Raw genomic sequence first — 18,408 nt, 5'->3', positions numbered from 1 at the left:
CAGTTCGAAGAGACCATCTTCTCTCCTCGTTGCGGTGGTAATATCCGAGCAATGGGGGAAAAAAAAATAAAAGTTATCTTGCTTTTGAATTAGGAAAATAGAAGTAAATCTTCAGAGTTCGTAGATTGTTCGGTAAAGAGGTTATTTCTTTCCTTCCTTTTCAACCTCTCACATACACACACCCCAGAGAAAAAAAACGACGAATTAACAGAGTTGGGAACAATGTCTGAAGCAAGCCATGTCTGCTACTCCTCTTGGGTTACAACCGAAACATCCTTTGGAAGAGGGGAGATATGAAGAATTCTGCTGCTTTCCTCCCACTCTGGGCACTTAAAATCGTTATCCTCGCTTCACTTTTCCTCCTCCTGTAGGGAACGGTCGCACTTTAGCAACGTGTGGATGACTCCAAGCTCCTTCTTATTAGTCACCACGACACACCATCTTCCTTCCAATTACAAGCACTGCGGGCTGCTCACTCAGGTCCTCTTGATCATTACAAGGGAAGAGAGAGAGAGAAAAAAAAATCCCTACCTCCCTCCCCTCAAAAACTCAACTCCCAATTATATCCTTCAGATTATTTTCTTCTGACTCTTTGCACACAGGTCGATGAAATGCAGAGAGAGACACAGAGGAGGGGGGAGGAGACAGGAGCTACTTCTGGTCGAATAGAGAAAGCAAAAACCCCGGGGTTTTGAAAGCCCAGTCAGGTCCTGTCCAGAACAAGCGGCAGTGGCACTCTCGCCCTTTCTCTCTCTCTCTTCCTTCCTTCCTCCTTCCTCTCGTTCGCCTTGCCCTCCCTCCCCTACGAGAAAGCAGAGGGGAGGGTGGGTGGTGGTGGTTGCGGGTGACCGGCTCGCCGGGAGAGTCGAGGCCGGTGTCGCAGATCCAGCGGAGAGTTGTCTGGTCCCTCGACTCACCCCCGCACCCCCCCCCCTTCCCCCGCCCGCTCCTCGCTGCACCTCCTCAGGCTGGGGGTGGGAAGGAGAAGGGGGGAAGCCTCCCCCTTCCCGGGAGGGAGGGTGCGTTCACAAGCCGGAGCTGCCGAGCGCTGCCATTCGCCGCCTTCCCTTCGGAGGAGGCTCGGGAGGGAGGGAGAGGGCTGCGTTTAGACCCGGGGCCTTCAGCCCAGCAGCAAGTGGGCCCCTTTCCCTTCACCACCACAAGATGGAGGAGAGTTGGGAGGGAGCGGGTCGGAGGCTCGGTTATTTTCTCTTTTATTTATGATGGATGAGGGAGGTGGGTGGGGGGAGAGGTCGGGACACAGTTGCCTCTGTCTCTCACTCTCTCTCTGTCTCTGTCTCTGACACACGGAGCCTCAGCAGCAGCTTCTGACTTTCCCTCTGACTGCACTCAAACCAAGATGGCGGCCGGGCCGCCGCACGGCACCCTGGGAACGTGCTGCCTCACGCACGACGCGCTGACGTAACCGCGCCGCCCTCTTTGTATCAACTTGTATTCCAGACCTGGGCACCAAGCATGTGGTTAACGTCCCAGGCATGTTGCACCCAGTGTTCTTGAGTAACCCTTTGCTCCTATCCAGCTTAATGAACTGGACCACGGGGCACAATTTGCAAAAGGTTACACCCGAACGTAGACTTCCCCAACCCCTGATGCTGCCTGGCTCGCTGTGTTCTTCCAGCCTTCTGCTTGGCACAAAACTTGGGGCAGTTGTGGGCAGTGTGGAGAACATAATATCAAGGAGTAGGTATTTAAGCCTGCCCCACTGTGCAATAAGATTCATGGTGGATCTCATTGCTTGGCCTTAGCTTCACTTCCCTCTACGTAACCCTTCCAACTTGTGACTAATTAAAAATCATAGTGAAGAAAGAGGCCATTCAGCCCACTGAGTCTGCGCAACCCTCCAAACAGCATCCATTCAAACCCTAGCCATCGCCATAACCCTGTATATATCATGGCTAATACAAGTAAGCCGTTGTTTACCTGCACATACCTGAACACTACAGGGAAATTTAGCATGGCCAAATCTACCTAACCCACATAGCTTTGTACTTTGGAAGGTAACCGGAGCACCTTGAAAAAACTCACAGAGACCCGTGGAGAATGTGCAAACTCCACACTGAAAGTCACCCAGGGCTGGAATTGAACCCAGATTCCTGGCACTGTGAGATAGCAGCACTAACCACTGAACCACCATGCAGCCAAAAATCTGTCTATCTCCTTAAATTTACTCAATGTCCACCACACTCTGGAGTAGTGAATTCCACAGATATTACAACCCTCTGACAAAAATAATTTTCCCTCATCCGTTATCCTAAAACTATGAACTCTCATTCTAGATTGCCACACATGAGGAAACATCCATTCTACATCTGTTTTGTGAACCTCTTTAGCATTTTATGCACCTTAATTAGATCTGCTGTCATTCATCTAAATTCCAGTGTAAAGGCCTTAATTGCTCAGTCTTTCTTCATAACATAAACCCATCATCTCTGGAATCAACCTACTGAACCATCTCTGAACTGCCTCCAATGCAAGTTCATCCCTCCTGTGCCATTCTGAAGAAGGGTCACCAGACCTAAAATATTAACTCTGTTTTCTCTCTCCACAGAAGTTGCCAGACCTGTTGAATTTCTCCAGCAAGTTCTGTTTTTGTTCCCTCAAATAAGGGGACTAAAATTGTATGACTACTTTATAAATGTCTTGATAACCTCGCATCAATGTCTTGAACAATTTGCAGTAACAGTTTTCTACTTTTGCATTCTATACTGTTGCAAATGTGTTGCTGGTCAAAGCACAGCAGGTTAGGCAGCATCTCAGGAATAGAGAATTCGACGTTTCGAGCATAAGCCCTTCATCAGGAATAAGAGAGAGAGCCAAGCAGGCTGAGATAAAAGGTAGGGAGGAGGGACTAGGGGGAGGGGCGATGGAGGTGGGATAGGTGGAAGGAGGTCAAGGTGAGGGTGATAGGCCGGAGTGGGGTGGGGGCGGAGAGGTCAGGAAGAGGATTGCAGGTTAGGAGGGCGGTGCTGAGTTGAGGGAACCGACTGAGACAAGGTGGGGGGAGGGGAAATGAGGAAGCTGGAGAAATCTGAATTCATACCTTGTGGTTGGAGGGTTCCCAGGCGGAAGATGAGGCGCTCCTCCTCCAGCCGTCGTGTAGTTGTGTTCTGCCGGTGGAGGAGTCCAAGGACCTGCATGTCCTCGGTGGAGTGGGAGGGGGAGTTAAAGTGTTGAGCCACGGGGTGAGTGGGTTGGTTGGTTCGGGCGGCCCAGAGGTGTTCTCTGAAGCGTTCCGCAAGTAAGCGGCCTGTCTCACCAATATAGAGGAGGCCACATCGGGTGCAGCGGATGCAATAGATGATGTGTGTGGAGGTACAGGTGAACTTGTGGCGGATATGGAAGGATCCCTTGGGGCCTTGGAGGGAAGTGAGTGTGGAGGTGTGGGCGCAAGTTTTACATTTCCTGCGGTTGCAGGGGAAGGTGCCGGGGGTGGAGGTTGGGTTGGTGGGGGGTGTGGATCTGACAAGGGAGTCACGAAGGGAGTGGTCCTTGCGGAACGCTGATAGGGGAGGGGAGGGAAATATATCCTTGGTGGTGGGGTCCGTTTGGAGGTGGCGGAAATGGCGGCGGATAATACGTTGTATGCGCAGGTTGGTGGGGTGGTAGGTGAGAACCAGTGGGGTTCTGTCTTGGTGGCGGTTGGAGGAGCGGGGCTCAAGGGCGGAGGAGCGGGAAGTGGAGGAGATGCGGTGGAGGGCATCGTCGATCACGTCTGGGGGGAATCTGCGGTCCTTGAAGAAGGAGGCCATCTGGGCTGTGCGGTGTTGGAATTGGTCCTCCTGGGAGCAGATGTGGCGGAGACGAAGGAATTGGGAATATGGGATGGCGTTTTTACAGGGGGCAGGGTGGGAGGAGGTGTAGTCCAGGTAGCTGTGGGAGTCAGTCGGTTTATAATAGATGTCTGTGTTGAGTCGGTCGCCCGAGATAGAAATGGAAAGGTCTAGGAAGGGGAGGGAGGAGTCTGAGACAGTCCAGGTGAATTTCAGGTCGGGATGGAAGGTGTTAGTAAAGTTGATGAACTGTTCAACCTCCTCGTGGGAGCACGAGGCAGCGCCGATACAGTCATCGATGTAGCGGAGGAAAAGGTGGGGGGTGGTGCCAGTGTAGTTGCGGAAGATGGACTGTTCCACATATCCTACGAAGAGGCAGGCATAGCTGGGGCCCATGCGGGTGCCCATGGCAACTCCTTTAGTTTGGAGGAAGTGGGAGGATTGACCGACTCAACACAGACATCTATTATAAACCGACTGACTCCCACAGCTACCTGGACTACACCTCCTCCCACCCTGCCCCCTGTAAAAACGCCATCCCATATTCCCAATTCCTTCGTCTCCGCCACATCTGCTCCCAGGAGGACCAATTCCAACACCGCACAGCCCAGATGGCCTCCTTCTTCAAGGACCGCAGATTCCCCCCAGACGTGATCGACGATGCCCTCCACCGCATCTCCTCCACTTCCCGCTCCTCCGCCCTTGAGCCCCGCTCCTCCAACCGCCACCAAGACAGAACCCCACTGGTTCTCACCTACCACCCCACCAACCTGCGCATACAACGTATTATCCGCCGCCATTTCCGCCACCTCCAAACGGACCCCACCACCAAGGATATATTTCCCTCCCCTCCCCTATCAGCGTTCCGCAAGGACCACTCCCTTCGTGACTCCCTTGTCAGATCCACACCCCCCACCAACCCAACCTCCACCCCCGGCACCTTCCCCTGCAACCGCAGGAAATGTAAAACTTGCGCCCACACCTCCACACTCACTTCCCTCCAAGGCCCCAAGGGATCCTTCCATATCCGCCACAAGTTCACCTGTACCTCCACACACATCATCTATTGCATCCGCTGCACCCGATGTGGCCTCCTCTATATTGGTGAGACAGGCCGCTTACTTGCGGAACGCTTCAGAGAACACCTCTGGGCCGCCCGAACCAACCAACCCAATCACCCCGTGGCTCAACACTTTAACTCCCCCTCCCACTCCACCGAGGACATGCAGGTCCTTGGACTCCTCCACCGGCAGAACACAACTACACGACGGCTGGAGGAGGAGCGCCTCATCTTCCGCCTGGGAACCCTCCAACCACAAGGTATGAATTCAGATTTCTCCAGCTTCCTCATTTCCCCTCCCCCCACCTTGTCTCAGTCGGTTCCCTCAACTCAGCACCGCCCTCCTAACCTGCAATCCTCTTCCTGACCTCTCCGCCCCCACCCCACTCCGGCCTATCACCCTCACCTTGACCTCCTTCCACCTATCCCACCTCCATCGCCCCTCCCCCTAGTCCCTCCTCCCTACCTTTTATCTCAGCCTGCTTGGCTCTCTCTCTTATTCCTGATGAAGGGCTTATGCTCGAAACGTCGAATTCTCTATTCCTGAGATGCTGCCTAACCTGCTGTGCTTTGACCAGCAACACATTTGCAGCTGTGATCTCCAGCATCTGCAGACCTCATTTTTTATTCTATACTGTTAGCAATACATTCTATTTGTCTTCCTTATTACCTGCTGTGCCTGCATATGTACTAGTTTCCTGTGATTCATGCATGAGGATACCTGCATCCCTCTGCCCTGAAGTTTCTCTCTATTTACATAATAAATTGCCTTTCCATTTCTCTCCTCAAACTTAACTTATGAGGATAGATTGAAGACATTCAGACTGTTCTCCCTGGAAAAAAGAAGGCAGAGAGGAAATAGAGTCATAGAGATGTACATCATGGAAACAGACTCTTCTGTCCAACTCATCCATGCCAATCAGATGTCCCAACCCAATCTAGTCCCACCTGCCCATATCCCTCCAAACCCTTCCCATTCATATAGCCATCCAGATGCCTTTTAAATGTTGCAATTGTACAAGCCTCCACCACTTCCTCTGGCAGCTCATTCCATACACGTACCACCCTCTGCATGTAAAAGTTGCCGCTTAGGTCTCTTTTATATATTTCCCCTCTCACCCTAAACCTATGCCCTCTAGTTCTGGACTCCCCAACCCCAGGGAAAAGTCTTTGTCAATTTATCCTATCCATGCCCCTCGTAATTTTGTAAACCTCTATAAGGTCACTCTTCAGCCTCCAACGCTCCAGGGAAAACAGCCCCAACCTGTTCAGCCTCTCCCTCTAGCTCAAATGCTCCAACTCTGGCAACATCCTTGTAAATCCTTTCTGAACTCTTTCAAGTTTCACAACATCTTTCCGATAGGAAGGAAACCAGAATTGCATGCAATATTCCAACAGTGGAATAACCAATGTCCTGTACAGCCGCAACATGATCTCCCAACTCCTGTACTCAATACTCTGACCAATAAAGGAAAGCATACCAAACACCACTTCATGATTCTATCTACCTGCGACTCTACATTCAAGGAACTATAAACCTGTACTCCAAGGTCTCTTTGTTCAGCAACACACCCCAGGACCTTACCATTAAATGTATCTGTCCTGCAAAGGTTTGCTTTCCCAAAATGCAGCACCTCACATTTATCTAACTTAAACTCCATCTGATCAAGATCCCGTTGTAATCTGGGGTAACCTTCTTTGTTGTCCACTACACCTCCAATTTTGGTGTCATCTGTAAACTTACTAACTATACTTCTTATGCTCACATCCAAATCATTTATATAAATGACAAAAAGTAGTGGACCCATCACCGATCCTTGTGGCACTCCACTGGTCATGGGCCTCCAGTTCAAAAAACAACCCTCCACCACCACCCTGTCTCCTACCTTTGAGCCAGTTCTGTATCCAAATGGTTAGTTGACCCTGTATTCCATGAGATCTAACCTTGTTCACTGGTCTCCCAATTTTTTTCACAAAGTGAATAGTTAGGGTATGGAATGCTCTGCCTGGAAATTCAAGCAAACAAGTTCAATTGAGACACTCAAGGGGGGCATTGAATGATGATTTGAATGGAAATGATGTGCAGGGATATGAAGGAAAGCAGGAGATTGGCGCTAGGTGATAGAACCAGTGTAGACTCGATGGGTGAATAGTTTCCTTCAGTGCCATAACAAGTCTACGATTCTGAGATGGTGGCATAGTGGTAATGGTGCTGCACTGATAATCCAGAGACCCAGGCTGAAGATCTGTGGACATAGAGTCATAGAGAGATTTTACAGCCCAACAAATAGACCTTTCAGCCCTTCTTTTAGGCAAAAGTAAGGACTGCAGATGCTGGAAACCAGCGTTTAGATTAGTGTAGCGCTGGAAAAACAGCAGCTCAGGCAGCATCCAAAGAGCAGGAAAATCGGCAAAAGCCCTTCATCAGGGATGGAGGCATGGAGCCTCTAGGGTGGAGAGATAAATGGGGAGTGGAGGTGGGGCTGGGGAGAAGGTAGCAAAATGTACAATAGGTGAATGGGTGGGGGGATGGAGGTGATAGGTCATAGAGGAGGGTGGAGGAAGGTAGCAAAGAGTACAGTAGGTGAATGGGGGTGGGGATGGAGGTGATAGGTTAGGGGGAGGGTGGAGCAGCTAGGTGGGAAGAGAGATTGGCAGGTAGGACAGGTCATGAGGACAGTGCTGAGCTGGAAGGTTAGAATTGGGGTAAGGTGGGGGAGGGGAAATGAAGAAACTGGTGAAGTCCACATTGATGCCCTGGGGTTGAAGTGTTCCAAGGCGGAAGATGAGGCGTTATTCCTCTAGGTGTCGGGTGGTGAGGGAGCGGCGGTGGAGGAGGCCCAGGACCTGCACGTCCTTGGCAAAGTGGGAGGGGGAGTTCAGCCCATCTTGTCTGTGCCATTCTTCAAGCATATATTTTAATCTCATTTTCCATTGCTTAGCCCACTTATAGGTCGGTCAGCATGTTTTGTCCACCCTTAATTTTTAAAGAGTCAACAGCATTACTGTTGATCTGGAGTCACATGTAGGCAAACAGACTTCTTTCCCTAAAGGACAATAGTGGCCCAGGTGGGTTTTTTCAACAATCGTTTCATGGTCATCGTTAGACACCTAATTCTAGATCTTTAATCAAATCCAAATTCCACCATCTGCCATGGCATGATTCAAACCCAGATCCCTAGATTATTACTGGGGAGTCTGCATAAATAGACTAGTGTTAATACCACTAGGTCATTTTCTCCTCTGGCTCCTTACCTTAAAGCTGTGCCCAATGGATATTGTTTCCTCCACTAAGGGGAAATGTTTCACCCTATGGACCCTATCAATGCCTCTCAATTCTCACAATGGCAGCTGGTATAAGTTAGGTTCAATGAATAAATCTGAACTTGAAAGCTAGTCTCATTGATAGTGATAACAATTCATTGTTGTTTCAAAATAATCTGTATCACTAATATCCTTTAGGAAAGGAAATCTGCCATCCTCACCTCACCTGGTATACATGTGACTCCAGTCCCACAACAATGTGATTGATTCTTAACTGCCTTTTGTAAAGGCCAAATAAACCAGTTAGTTCAAGGCCAATTACAGAGGGATAAGAAATTCTGAAATTTACAATAATGCTTACACCCCGTGAATGACTAAAGGAAAATAACAATTGTTTCATACTCCTTTTGTGAAATTCTGCAACAACTCAGGAAAAAAGGGCTCAAATTTCCATTGCACTTTTCATGGCCACAGAACATCCCAAGGTAAACAAGCAGGAGGCTGAAAGAACACAGTCCCAAAGCTCTTTACAGTCAATAAAGTACTTTAGAAATGTAGTCATTGTTGTAATGTCAAAAATACAACAGCCAGGTTGCACGCAGGTGTTTACATATAAGTAACATGCAGATATACATTTAAAATAGTGCAGATGCAGGTGATCTGAAATCAAAACAGAAAGTGCTGGAGAAGTTCAGCAGGTCTGGCAGCAATTTTTGAGAAAGAAACAAAGTTATCATTTCGCATCCAATATGCCTTTTTCAGAGCTGAAAACAAGAGACTAGCTTTCAAGTTCAGATTTATTCATTGAACCTAACTTATACCAGCTGCCATTGTGAGAATTGAGAGGCATTGATAGGGTCCATAGGGTGAAACATTTCCCCTTAGTGGAGGAAACAATATCCATTGGGCACAGCTTTAAGGTAAGGAGCCAGAGGAGAAAATGACCTAGTGGTATTAACACTAGTCTATTTATGCAGACTCCCCAGTAATAATCTAGGGATCTGGGTTTGAATCATGCCATGGCAGATGGTGGAATTTGGATTTGATTAAAGATCTTGAATTAAGTGTCTAATGATGACCATGAAACTCTTATGTTGTGGAAAAATTGGAACAGAAAAATGAAACCGAAGATTAGGATCGGGAAAGGCTAGAAGGATGCAGGATTTCAATGAAAGTAAACAAAACAAAGTAGACAAATGGAAATCCCATTAGAGAGAGGAACAACCTCGTCAAGGCGGGTATTCCTGGAAGAGAAATGGTAGTGAATCAAACACTAAAATAGAAGCAAAATACTGTGGTAGTTTATGGAGATCTGAAATAAATCTCCTAGCAACCTCTGCTTCATACTGATGCAGTCATAAATGTAATGTCTGTTGACATAACACCATCTTTATATAGAGAGCTTACATAAACATATTTACATATGTAAACATTGCCACTATGTAATTCAGGGTTCCAGAATTTTAGTATATAATAATTAGTGTTAGAAATTGAAGTTTAACAGGAGAAAATAGGTTAAATGCAGTTGAGCACCTCAAAGTCTTGTGTACTAGAATGGAGGAACAAGAGTTTTAGAGAGGATTTGGGGGAAAAAAATTAACCAAAGGTTTGTGGGATCTGGAACTCCCTGCCCTAAAATGATGATAGAAGCAATAGTCCTCCAGACATTTAAGAAATGATTTGGATGTGAGCATAAGAGGTACAGTTAGTAAGTTTGCAGATGACACCAAAATTGGAGGTGTAATGGACAGCGAAGAGGGTTACCTCAGATTACAGCAGGATTTGGACCAGATGAACCAATGAGTTTAATTTAGATAAATGTGTGGTGATGCATTTTGGGAAAGCAAATCTTAGCAGGACTGATTGGCCAGAGTATTGAGGGATTGGGAGGTCATGTTGCAGCTGTACAGAACATTGAATAGGCCACTTTTGGAATATTGCATGCAATTCTGGTCTCCTTCCTATCCGAAGAATGTTGTGAAACTTGAAAGGGTTCAGAAAAGATTTACAAGGATGTTGCCAGGGTTGGAGCATTTGAGCTATAAGGAGAGGTTGTATAGGGTGGGGCTGTTTTCCCTAGAGCGTGGAAGCTGAGGGGTGACCTTATAGAGGTTTATAAAATCATGAGGGGCATGGATAGGATAAATAGTCAAAGTCTTTTCCCTGGGGTGGGGTAATCCAGACTAAAGGGCATAGGTTTAGAAAGAGAGGGGAAAGATATAAAAGACACCTAAGGGGCAACCTTTTCATGCAGAGGGTGGTACGTGTATGGAATGAGCTGCCAGAGGAAGTGGTGGAGGCTGGTACAATTGCAACATTTAAAAAGCATCCAGATGGGTATATGAATAGGAAGGGTATGGAGAGATATGGGCAGGTACTGGCAAGTGGGGCTAGATCAGGTTGGAGTATCTTGGCATAGACAAGTTGGACCAAAGAGTCTGTTCCGTGCTGTACATCTCTATAACTCTATGACTCTATAAGTAAGCTCCCGGTAAGGAAGTAAGGCAATGATAAGGTCTGGGGAGTGTTGCTGAACAGACAGACCTTGGAGTGCAGGTTCTTAGTTCCTTGAAAGTAAAGTCACAGGTAGATAGGATAGTGAAGAAGGTGTTTAGTATGTTTGCCTTTATAGGTCAGTGCATTGAGTATAGGAGTTGGGAGGTCATGTTGTGCCTGTACAGGACATTGTTTAGGCCACTTTTGGAATATTGTGTTCAATTCTGTTTTTCCTGCTTTCATAAGGATGGTATGAAATTTGAAAAGGTTCAGAAAAGATTTACAAGGATGTTCCTAGGGTTGGAGGGTTTGAGCTATAATGAGAGGTTGAAATGGACCTATTTTTTCTATGGCGTCAAAGGCTGAGGGGTGACCTTACAGTGGTTTATAAAATCATGAGAGTCTAGATAGCCATTGTTTTCTCCCCAGGATAGCAGAGTCCAAAACTAGAGAGCATAGGATTAAGATGAGAGGGCAAGGATTAAAAAGAGAACCTAAAGGACAACTTTTTTACACAGAGGGCGTATGTGTATGGAATGAGCTGCCAGAGGAAGTAGTGGAGACTGACACAATTACACAATTTAAGTCATCAGTATGGGTATATGAAAGGAAGGGTTTAAGAGGAATATGGGCCAAATGCTGGCAAATGGGACTAGATGTACTTAGGATATCTGGTCAGCATGGACAGGTTGCAACAATGAGCCTGTCTCCATGCTGTATAGCTCTATGACTCTATGCCTGTAAGTATTTAGATGAGCACTTGAAACACCATAGCACAAGCCTATAGGCCAAGTGCTGGAAAGTGGGGTTAGAATAGACAGATGTTTGATGATCATTGCAGGCATGATGGACCAAAGGGCCACTTTCTCTGCTGTAAAAACTCTATGACTCTATAAGATTTGAAAGTTTGGGGTCATGTTCTTAAACGAAGTTAACAGCTGCAAAGGTAGATTAATTAGAATGCTGAGTTTAGTGTTTGCCAGAACTCAAAAACAAATGACAATTCGGAAAGTTATCCATGTTTGATCAAAAATGAATTGTATTGGAAGAGGTGGATCTACAAAACAGCAGGTGGGCTTACATAGCTGGAGATGTGGCTGTCTGCAAAACTTGCAGTAATTACCTTCCAGGAGAAGTTAAAGCTTTGGTTAAAAATATTCAAGAAACCCTGAAAACTGTGTACACCTCGGTGTGTGTTTCCTGGAAAAAGTGATTTGTGGTTTGGAGTTGGGACAGTGCTAAAGGCGAAAAAGTAGTTCCAGGCAGCAGCTGACAGACTTCAACCAGTTAGGCCTCAAACAGTTAGGGATCAGGAGAACTCCCAGGAAGTGATGCCCATGTGGTATGGAAATAAAGTTGACACTAAACTAAAGTCTTTTGAGCCACTGATAGTTCAATGCAACTGGGAATCACATGAAGCAAGTCCACAAGCAGTATTTGCTTGGTGCAGCTGAGGACGATTGCAACAAGGAAAAACTCAGCAGCAGTTCAGTGAAGCCAAGTGTTGATAAAAGCTGATAATTAGATGCTTGGGAGCAATCTTAAGTGTCCAGGAGAATTCAGTCTTGGGAAGAGAGATCAGTTATCAAGACTGGAGCAGTCATTGAGTCAGTCTGAGACAAAGGTTCAATGTTCAAAAATGAAGAATTGCAGTCCCTTGTAAAAGGGACAGAGTTTTAATTAGATTTGGTGACTTTCAGTGCCACAGATGTTGGAGTGGGATTTATCTTGACCACATCATCAGGCTGTGGGGTGTTCAATGACAGTTTGTCTGTTAACTCACATTTACTTCATGTTAATCCTGATTGTTACAGTATAAACTGTATAGTTTGAGTGTAAGCTGTATCATTGGCGTGGTTAGGAATTGTTAGCTTACCTGTTCAGTATACCTATTTAGTCATTATTACTTATGTTTGCTTTATTCATGTTTGTATCTTAAAAATAAAGGCAAAATACTGTGAATGCTGGAAAATCTAAAATAAAAACAGCAAGTGCTTGAGAAACTCAGTAGGTCTGGCAGCACCTGTGGAGAGAAAAACAGCATTAACATTTCAAGTCTGATGCAACTCTTCTTCATCTCCACAGATGCTGCTAATCCTGCTGAGTTTCTCCAGCATTTTCTGTTTTCATTGTGCAATCAAAACTTCTTTTTGATATTTCACTTCAACCCTGGAACCCTGTTGCTTTTTTTAAAACCTTCAGTTCTTCAATACATTCTGTTCTTCAGAAGATTATGGTCTGTCAAGTCAGATCATCACAAAGGTCTAGCGTGTTCAGTATTCTCAAAGCTAGGATCATAACAACATAGACAAATAACAAACAGCCAGGTCTGCACATATGCAGGTTTCTATATCCATATTTACACATTGGTATGCACATTCACAAACATGATTAAACATATACACTGGTAGAATTTTTCTATTTCAAAAATATACTTTATTCATAAAAACACCTTTATGTACAGATATACTCACTAAAGCACTTCACTTCTGAACAGTAGCATATGAAGAAGCAAACAAATATTGGGGTTTGACTCAATACAACCAACAAAGTAAAGGCATACGCTGTGAGAAATAAGACTGCGTCGGATAGTCACAGAGACATACCATTTGACCTAATAATGTAGGCTTGAGCCTTCTCCATCTATCTTCTCCTAAATCCACCACTGTAACGATCTATTTCCTTCTCCCTCACATGCTTATCCAGAGTTTCCTTCAACTTATCTATACCATTTGCTTTGACTGTTGTGGCAAGTTCCTTGCCTCTCTCTACTCTGGGTCAAACAGGTATATAAAATGGATGCACAAGTGTTAGCTGAGGAGGATTCGAATTATTCAGCAGCTTTTATATTGAAACATATTCCTGAAGATCTGTGACAAGTCATTATTGTTTAAATTACAGAACTCAAAGAATGCAGAGCTCCCTCAGTATCCTTCAGTCCTTCAACCCAAATTCAGTGGCCAAAACTATCCATTGCAGTGCTGAGTATTACGGTCAATTCAATCAAATCTACACTTACAACTGTAACTTTAATGTTCTATTCACTGTTCTATGCATTTTATAGATGCTTCACATAGGGCAAAGACTTTTATTTTCAAGATTTGGCACATGTTGCTCATACTCTTAAGCCTGTTTTGTTGGATAAAATGGGAGATGGGAGGAATGTACCATCCTTCTCTTGTTCCATTATGTCTTCGGTTACTATGCGAATGAAATCGTTTTACCTGGTTCCCAATATAAATGATTACATACTTTCTCGATATTGTATTAAAAATAAAAAGATCCATCAAATATGTTTGTTTATTAAACACTATCATTGACTTATTACAAAATAAAAGTTATTCATTGAAGCTGATTAATACACACAGTTAATAAGCTAGCAATTACCTAAAACATGCACTCACTAAAGGAAGAAACATTGCATTTTTTTCCACAGAGTTTTGGCCATTGTGATTGGTTCTTGATGACAAAATAAATAAGATGGAAAAGTTCAGATAGCTGCCAGTCTGGTGTTCCAGAGCACAAAGACGGATGTTGCTGAAAAAAATGTGTCATATCAATGGGGATATTTGCAGACGCAATTGTTCAGGAAGTATCAACACACTCTTTCAGAGGCTTCTCATGTGAGAGCAGTTGACCAGGAATCCAAGTGCCACATAGGACTGACAGCAAGTATTTATTCCCTAGAAATAGGGGAGCTAAATTGGACAGCTCTTTTCCTTCAGCAGGATGGCCCCCAACTCTTCTATCCAAAGCAGATACTGCAACCTGACCCTGGTAGGGGTCTCCAGTAAACCAATAATCTTCACAAGACATGTGATGACAAGGAAATGCCTTGTTTAAAGCAAAAGTTCCAATGTCCTTTCATTGGCCTCATAAAAGTATCTAGGTATTTACAATCCTTCAAACTTAAGTCCCCTCAAAATACTTAATAGGAAGCCTTTGTAAATTGACAGCTGTTGACCTGCCACTAGGACTTCCACTACACTAGATTTTATGTCCCAATACCAAAGAGGAATATTTATCTTTTGCGTTCATGTTTACATGTGCATATATTAGTCATAAATCACCTACCCTGTTCAAATTTACAATAACTCTTTTTAATCAACCATACTTATTGAAGTCCTCATATCCCAGATAATAGTTTTAATAGCTTCCCCACAGTGACATATCTCTAGTTTATCCTGCCTTCCTTTTTAAATAGTAATGTTAGTTTTCAATCCAATGATACAATTCTTATATCTAAAAAGAATTGGAAAACTGTGTCTAATTCACTTAGAGTCATGGAAACAGACCCTTTGGTCCATGCCAACCAGATATCCCAACCTAATCTAGTCCCATTTATCAACACTTGGCCCATATCCCTCTAAACCCTTCCTATTTATGTAGCCGTTCAGATGCCTTTTAAATGCTGTAATTGTACCTGCCTCCACCACTTCCTTTGGCAGCTCATTCCATACATACAACACCCTCTGTGTGAAAAAGTGCATATGCCTATCCAATGACCATTTATATATCTTTCCACTCTCATCCTTAACCTATGCCTTTTGTTCTAGACTTGCACATCCCAGGGCCTATTTATCCAATCCATGCCCCTCATGATTTTATAAACGTCTATAAGGTCACCCCTCAGCTTCCGACACTGCAGGGAAAACAGCCTCAGCCAATTCAGCTTCTCCCTGTAGCTCAAAGCCTCCATCCCTAGCAACATCCTTGTGAATCTTTTCTGAACCCTTTCAAGTTTCGCAACATCCTTTTGAAAGGAAGGAGACCAGAATTGCATGCAATATTCCAAAGGTTGCCTCACCAATGTCCTGTACAACCGCAACATGATCTCCCAACTCCTAAACTCAGTGCTCTGAATAATAAAGGAAAGCATGCCAAATCCATTCTACACTATCCTATCTACCTGCGTCTCTACTTTTAGGGAACTATGAACTTGCACTCCAAGATCTCTTTGTTCAGCAACACTCCCCAGGACCTTACCATTAAGTGTGTAAGTCGCCCTGCTCCAATTTGCTTTTCTAAAAGGCAGCACCTCGCATTTATCTAAACTAAGTTCCATCTGCCACATCCCAGCCCACTAGCCCAAGATCCCATTGTACTCGGAGGTAACCTTCTTCGCTGTCCACTCCACTTTCAATTTTGGTGTAATTTGCAAACTTACTAACTATACCTCCTATGTTCACATCCAAATCATTTACGTAAACGACGACAGGCAGTCAACCCATCACTGATTCTTTTGGCACTCCAATGCTCACAGGCCTCCAGTCTGAAAAACAACCTTCCACCACCACACTCTGTCTTCTACCTTTGAGCCAGTTCTAGAACATAGAACAGTACAGAGCAGTACAGGTCCTTCAGACCTCGATGTTGCACCGATCTGTGGAACCGATCTGAAGCCCACCTAACTTACACTATTCCATTCTTGTGCATATGCCTATCCAATGACAATTTAAATGTCCTTAAAGTTGGTGAGTCCACTACTGTTGCAGCCAGTGCATTCCATGCCCCCACCACTCACTGAGTAAAAGAAAATTGCCTCTGATATCTGTCCAATATCTATCACCCCTCAATTTGAAGCTATGTTCCCTTGTGCTAGCCATCATCATCCGAGGAAAAAGGCTCTCACTGTCCACCGTATCTAACCCTCTGATTATCTTATATGTCTCAATTAAGTCACGTCTCAACCTTCTTCTTTCGAATGAAAGCAGCCTCAAGTCCCACAGCCTTTTCTCGTAAGACCTTCCCTCCATTCCAGGCAACATCCTAGTAAATCTCCTCCGAACCCTTTCCGAAATTTCCACGTTCTTCCTATAATGTGGTGGCCAGAACTTGACGCAATACCTCAAATGTGGCCACTCCAGAGTTTTGTACAGCTGCAGCATGATCTCATGGTTCCAAAACTTAATCCCTCTACCAAAAAAAGCTAACACACTGTATGCCTTCTGAACAACCCTATCAACCTGGGCGGCAGGTACCTGGACACCGAGATCTCTCTGCTCATCTACACTACCAAGAATCTTACCATTAGCCCAGTACTCTGCATTCCTGTTACTCCTTCCAAATTCCTGATGAAGGGCTCTGGCCCGAAACGTCGAATTTCCTGTTCCTTGGATGCTGCCTGACCTGCTGTGCTTTAACCAGCAACACATTTTTAGCTCTGATCTCCAGCATCTGCAGACCTCACTTTTTACTCCTTCCAAAGTGAATCACCTCACACTTGTCCGCATTAAACTCCATTTTCCACCTCTCAGCCCAGCTATGCAGCTTATTTATGTCTCTCTGTAACCAACAACATGCTTTGTCACTATCCACAACTCTACTAACCTTAGTATCATCCACAAATTTACTAACCTATCACCCAGATCATTTATATAAATGACAAACAACAGTGGACCCAAAACAGATCCTTGCGGTATCCCAATAGTAACTGAACTCCAGAATGCATATTTCCCAAATTTCTGTATCCAAATAGCTACTTCTCCCTGTTTTATTTCTTTTAATACCCTACAGTGCTAACTATTAATTCCTGGGAACTTCTCTATCTTAAGTACCATTATTTTCACATCACCTTTTTTTCAAAGATCAACTCCCAAAAATTTATTTTCTCTGTAATCATTTTTGAGTCTGTATGTACCTATTTTTTGAGAGAATTTTCAATTCATTAAATGACAATATCAATATTTCTGTGTCAATACAGCAAAATCTTGTTATTTTGTGTCAGCCTCCAACACATTTTTTATTCAATTAGTGGGACATCAGCATTGCTGGCTGGACCAGCATTTATTGCCCTTGAGAAGGTGGTGATGAGCTGCCTTCTTGAACTGCTGCAGTTGAATGCTGAAAGTAGACCTGCAATGCTGTTGGGGAGGGAATTCCAGGATTTTGACAGTGAAGGAGTGACATTATATTTCTAAGTCAGGATGGCGAGTGGCTTGAAGGAGAACTTGCTTGAGATGGTGTTCCCATTTATCTATTGCCCTTGTCCTTCTAGATGGCAGAGGTCTTGGGGGTTACTGACAATTAGACCAAGGGTTACAGACTAAATTCCAGCAAAAACTTCCTGTAAAGTAAAATTGTGAAATCTAAACCATATATTCTAATGGTCTGAATATATGTACTTCCCACATCAGTCATCATTATGGCATTTTTGAACGAGACTGTCAATTTGTGCTACATTGTGGTTGGTTTTATGCTGCGGGTCCACACCCATTGAGAATTGGGTTGTGAGTGTAAAAGCTTATTTTAAACTTTTATTCTGCATAGAAGAGGTTTTCAATTAGTCATTTTGTATGGAATTTGGACATGGAAAGACAATAAAGCTGTTTTAAATCATAAACCCCTAAACCAAACAGGATATATATATATATAAGATTATGTAGTCAGAAAGAAATGAAAAGTTAAGTCAAAATGAAAAAGTATGAATGAGAAGGCAACTTATTTAGGGAGGCTAAGTCAGAGATCCAAGAAATCCCACAGATGCCACTGCGAAATCTAATTTCTTCATAAGCTCAGTTTCTACACCAGATTTGAAATACACTTTTGATTGTGTGAGCTTTTCACATTACAGAATCCTTTAACTAATTTCACCATAGAATTTGAGGTCTGCGGAAATACATAGATTCATCATCAAAGTGGCAACCACAAGTATCGAACTTCCACTTTATTTTCGTTAATGTCGTTCTGGAGGTACTTGGAGTGGAAAACAACTCTGCCCATTTCATGCCCAACTGATAAGTTCTGATGAAGTGGGGGTCTTGGCTGCACCTTCACTACTTTGATTGCTCACTACCG

The 18,408-nt window shown here is 44.5% G+C and overlaps 1 protein-coding gene across 1 annotated transcript in view; it reads right to left on the bottom strand.

Moving 5' to 3' along the window:
* tsc22d2 (TSC22 domain family 2) overlaps window positions 1–18,408 on the bottom strand; it is a 148,059-nt gene that overhangs the window by 84,708 nt on the left and 44,943 nt on the right. The window contains exon 2 of the mRNA XM_060834381.1: window positions 1,357–1,549. Coding sequence (XP_060690364.1) covers window positions 1,357–1,549 — 193 coding nt within the window. The remainder of the gene's footprint in view (window positions 1–1,356; window positions 1,550–18,408) is intronic.

The sequence above is a fragment of the Hemiscyllium ocellatum genome, chromosome 13, assembly GCF_020745735.1.
Source record: "Hemiscyllium ocellatum isolate sHemOce1 chromosome 13, sHemOce1.pat.X.cur, whole genome shotgun sequence".
Classification (NCBI taxonomy): domain Eukaryota; kingdom Metazoa; phylum Chordata; class Chondrichthyes; order Orectolobiformes; family Hemiscylliidae; genus Hemiscyllium; species Hemiscyllium ocellatum.
Note: the sequence above shows the minus strand (reverse complement) of the source record. Positions and strands in the feature narration are given on the sequence as shown.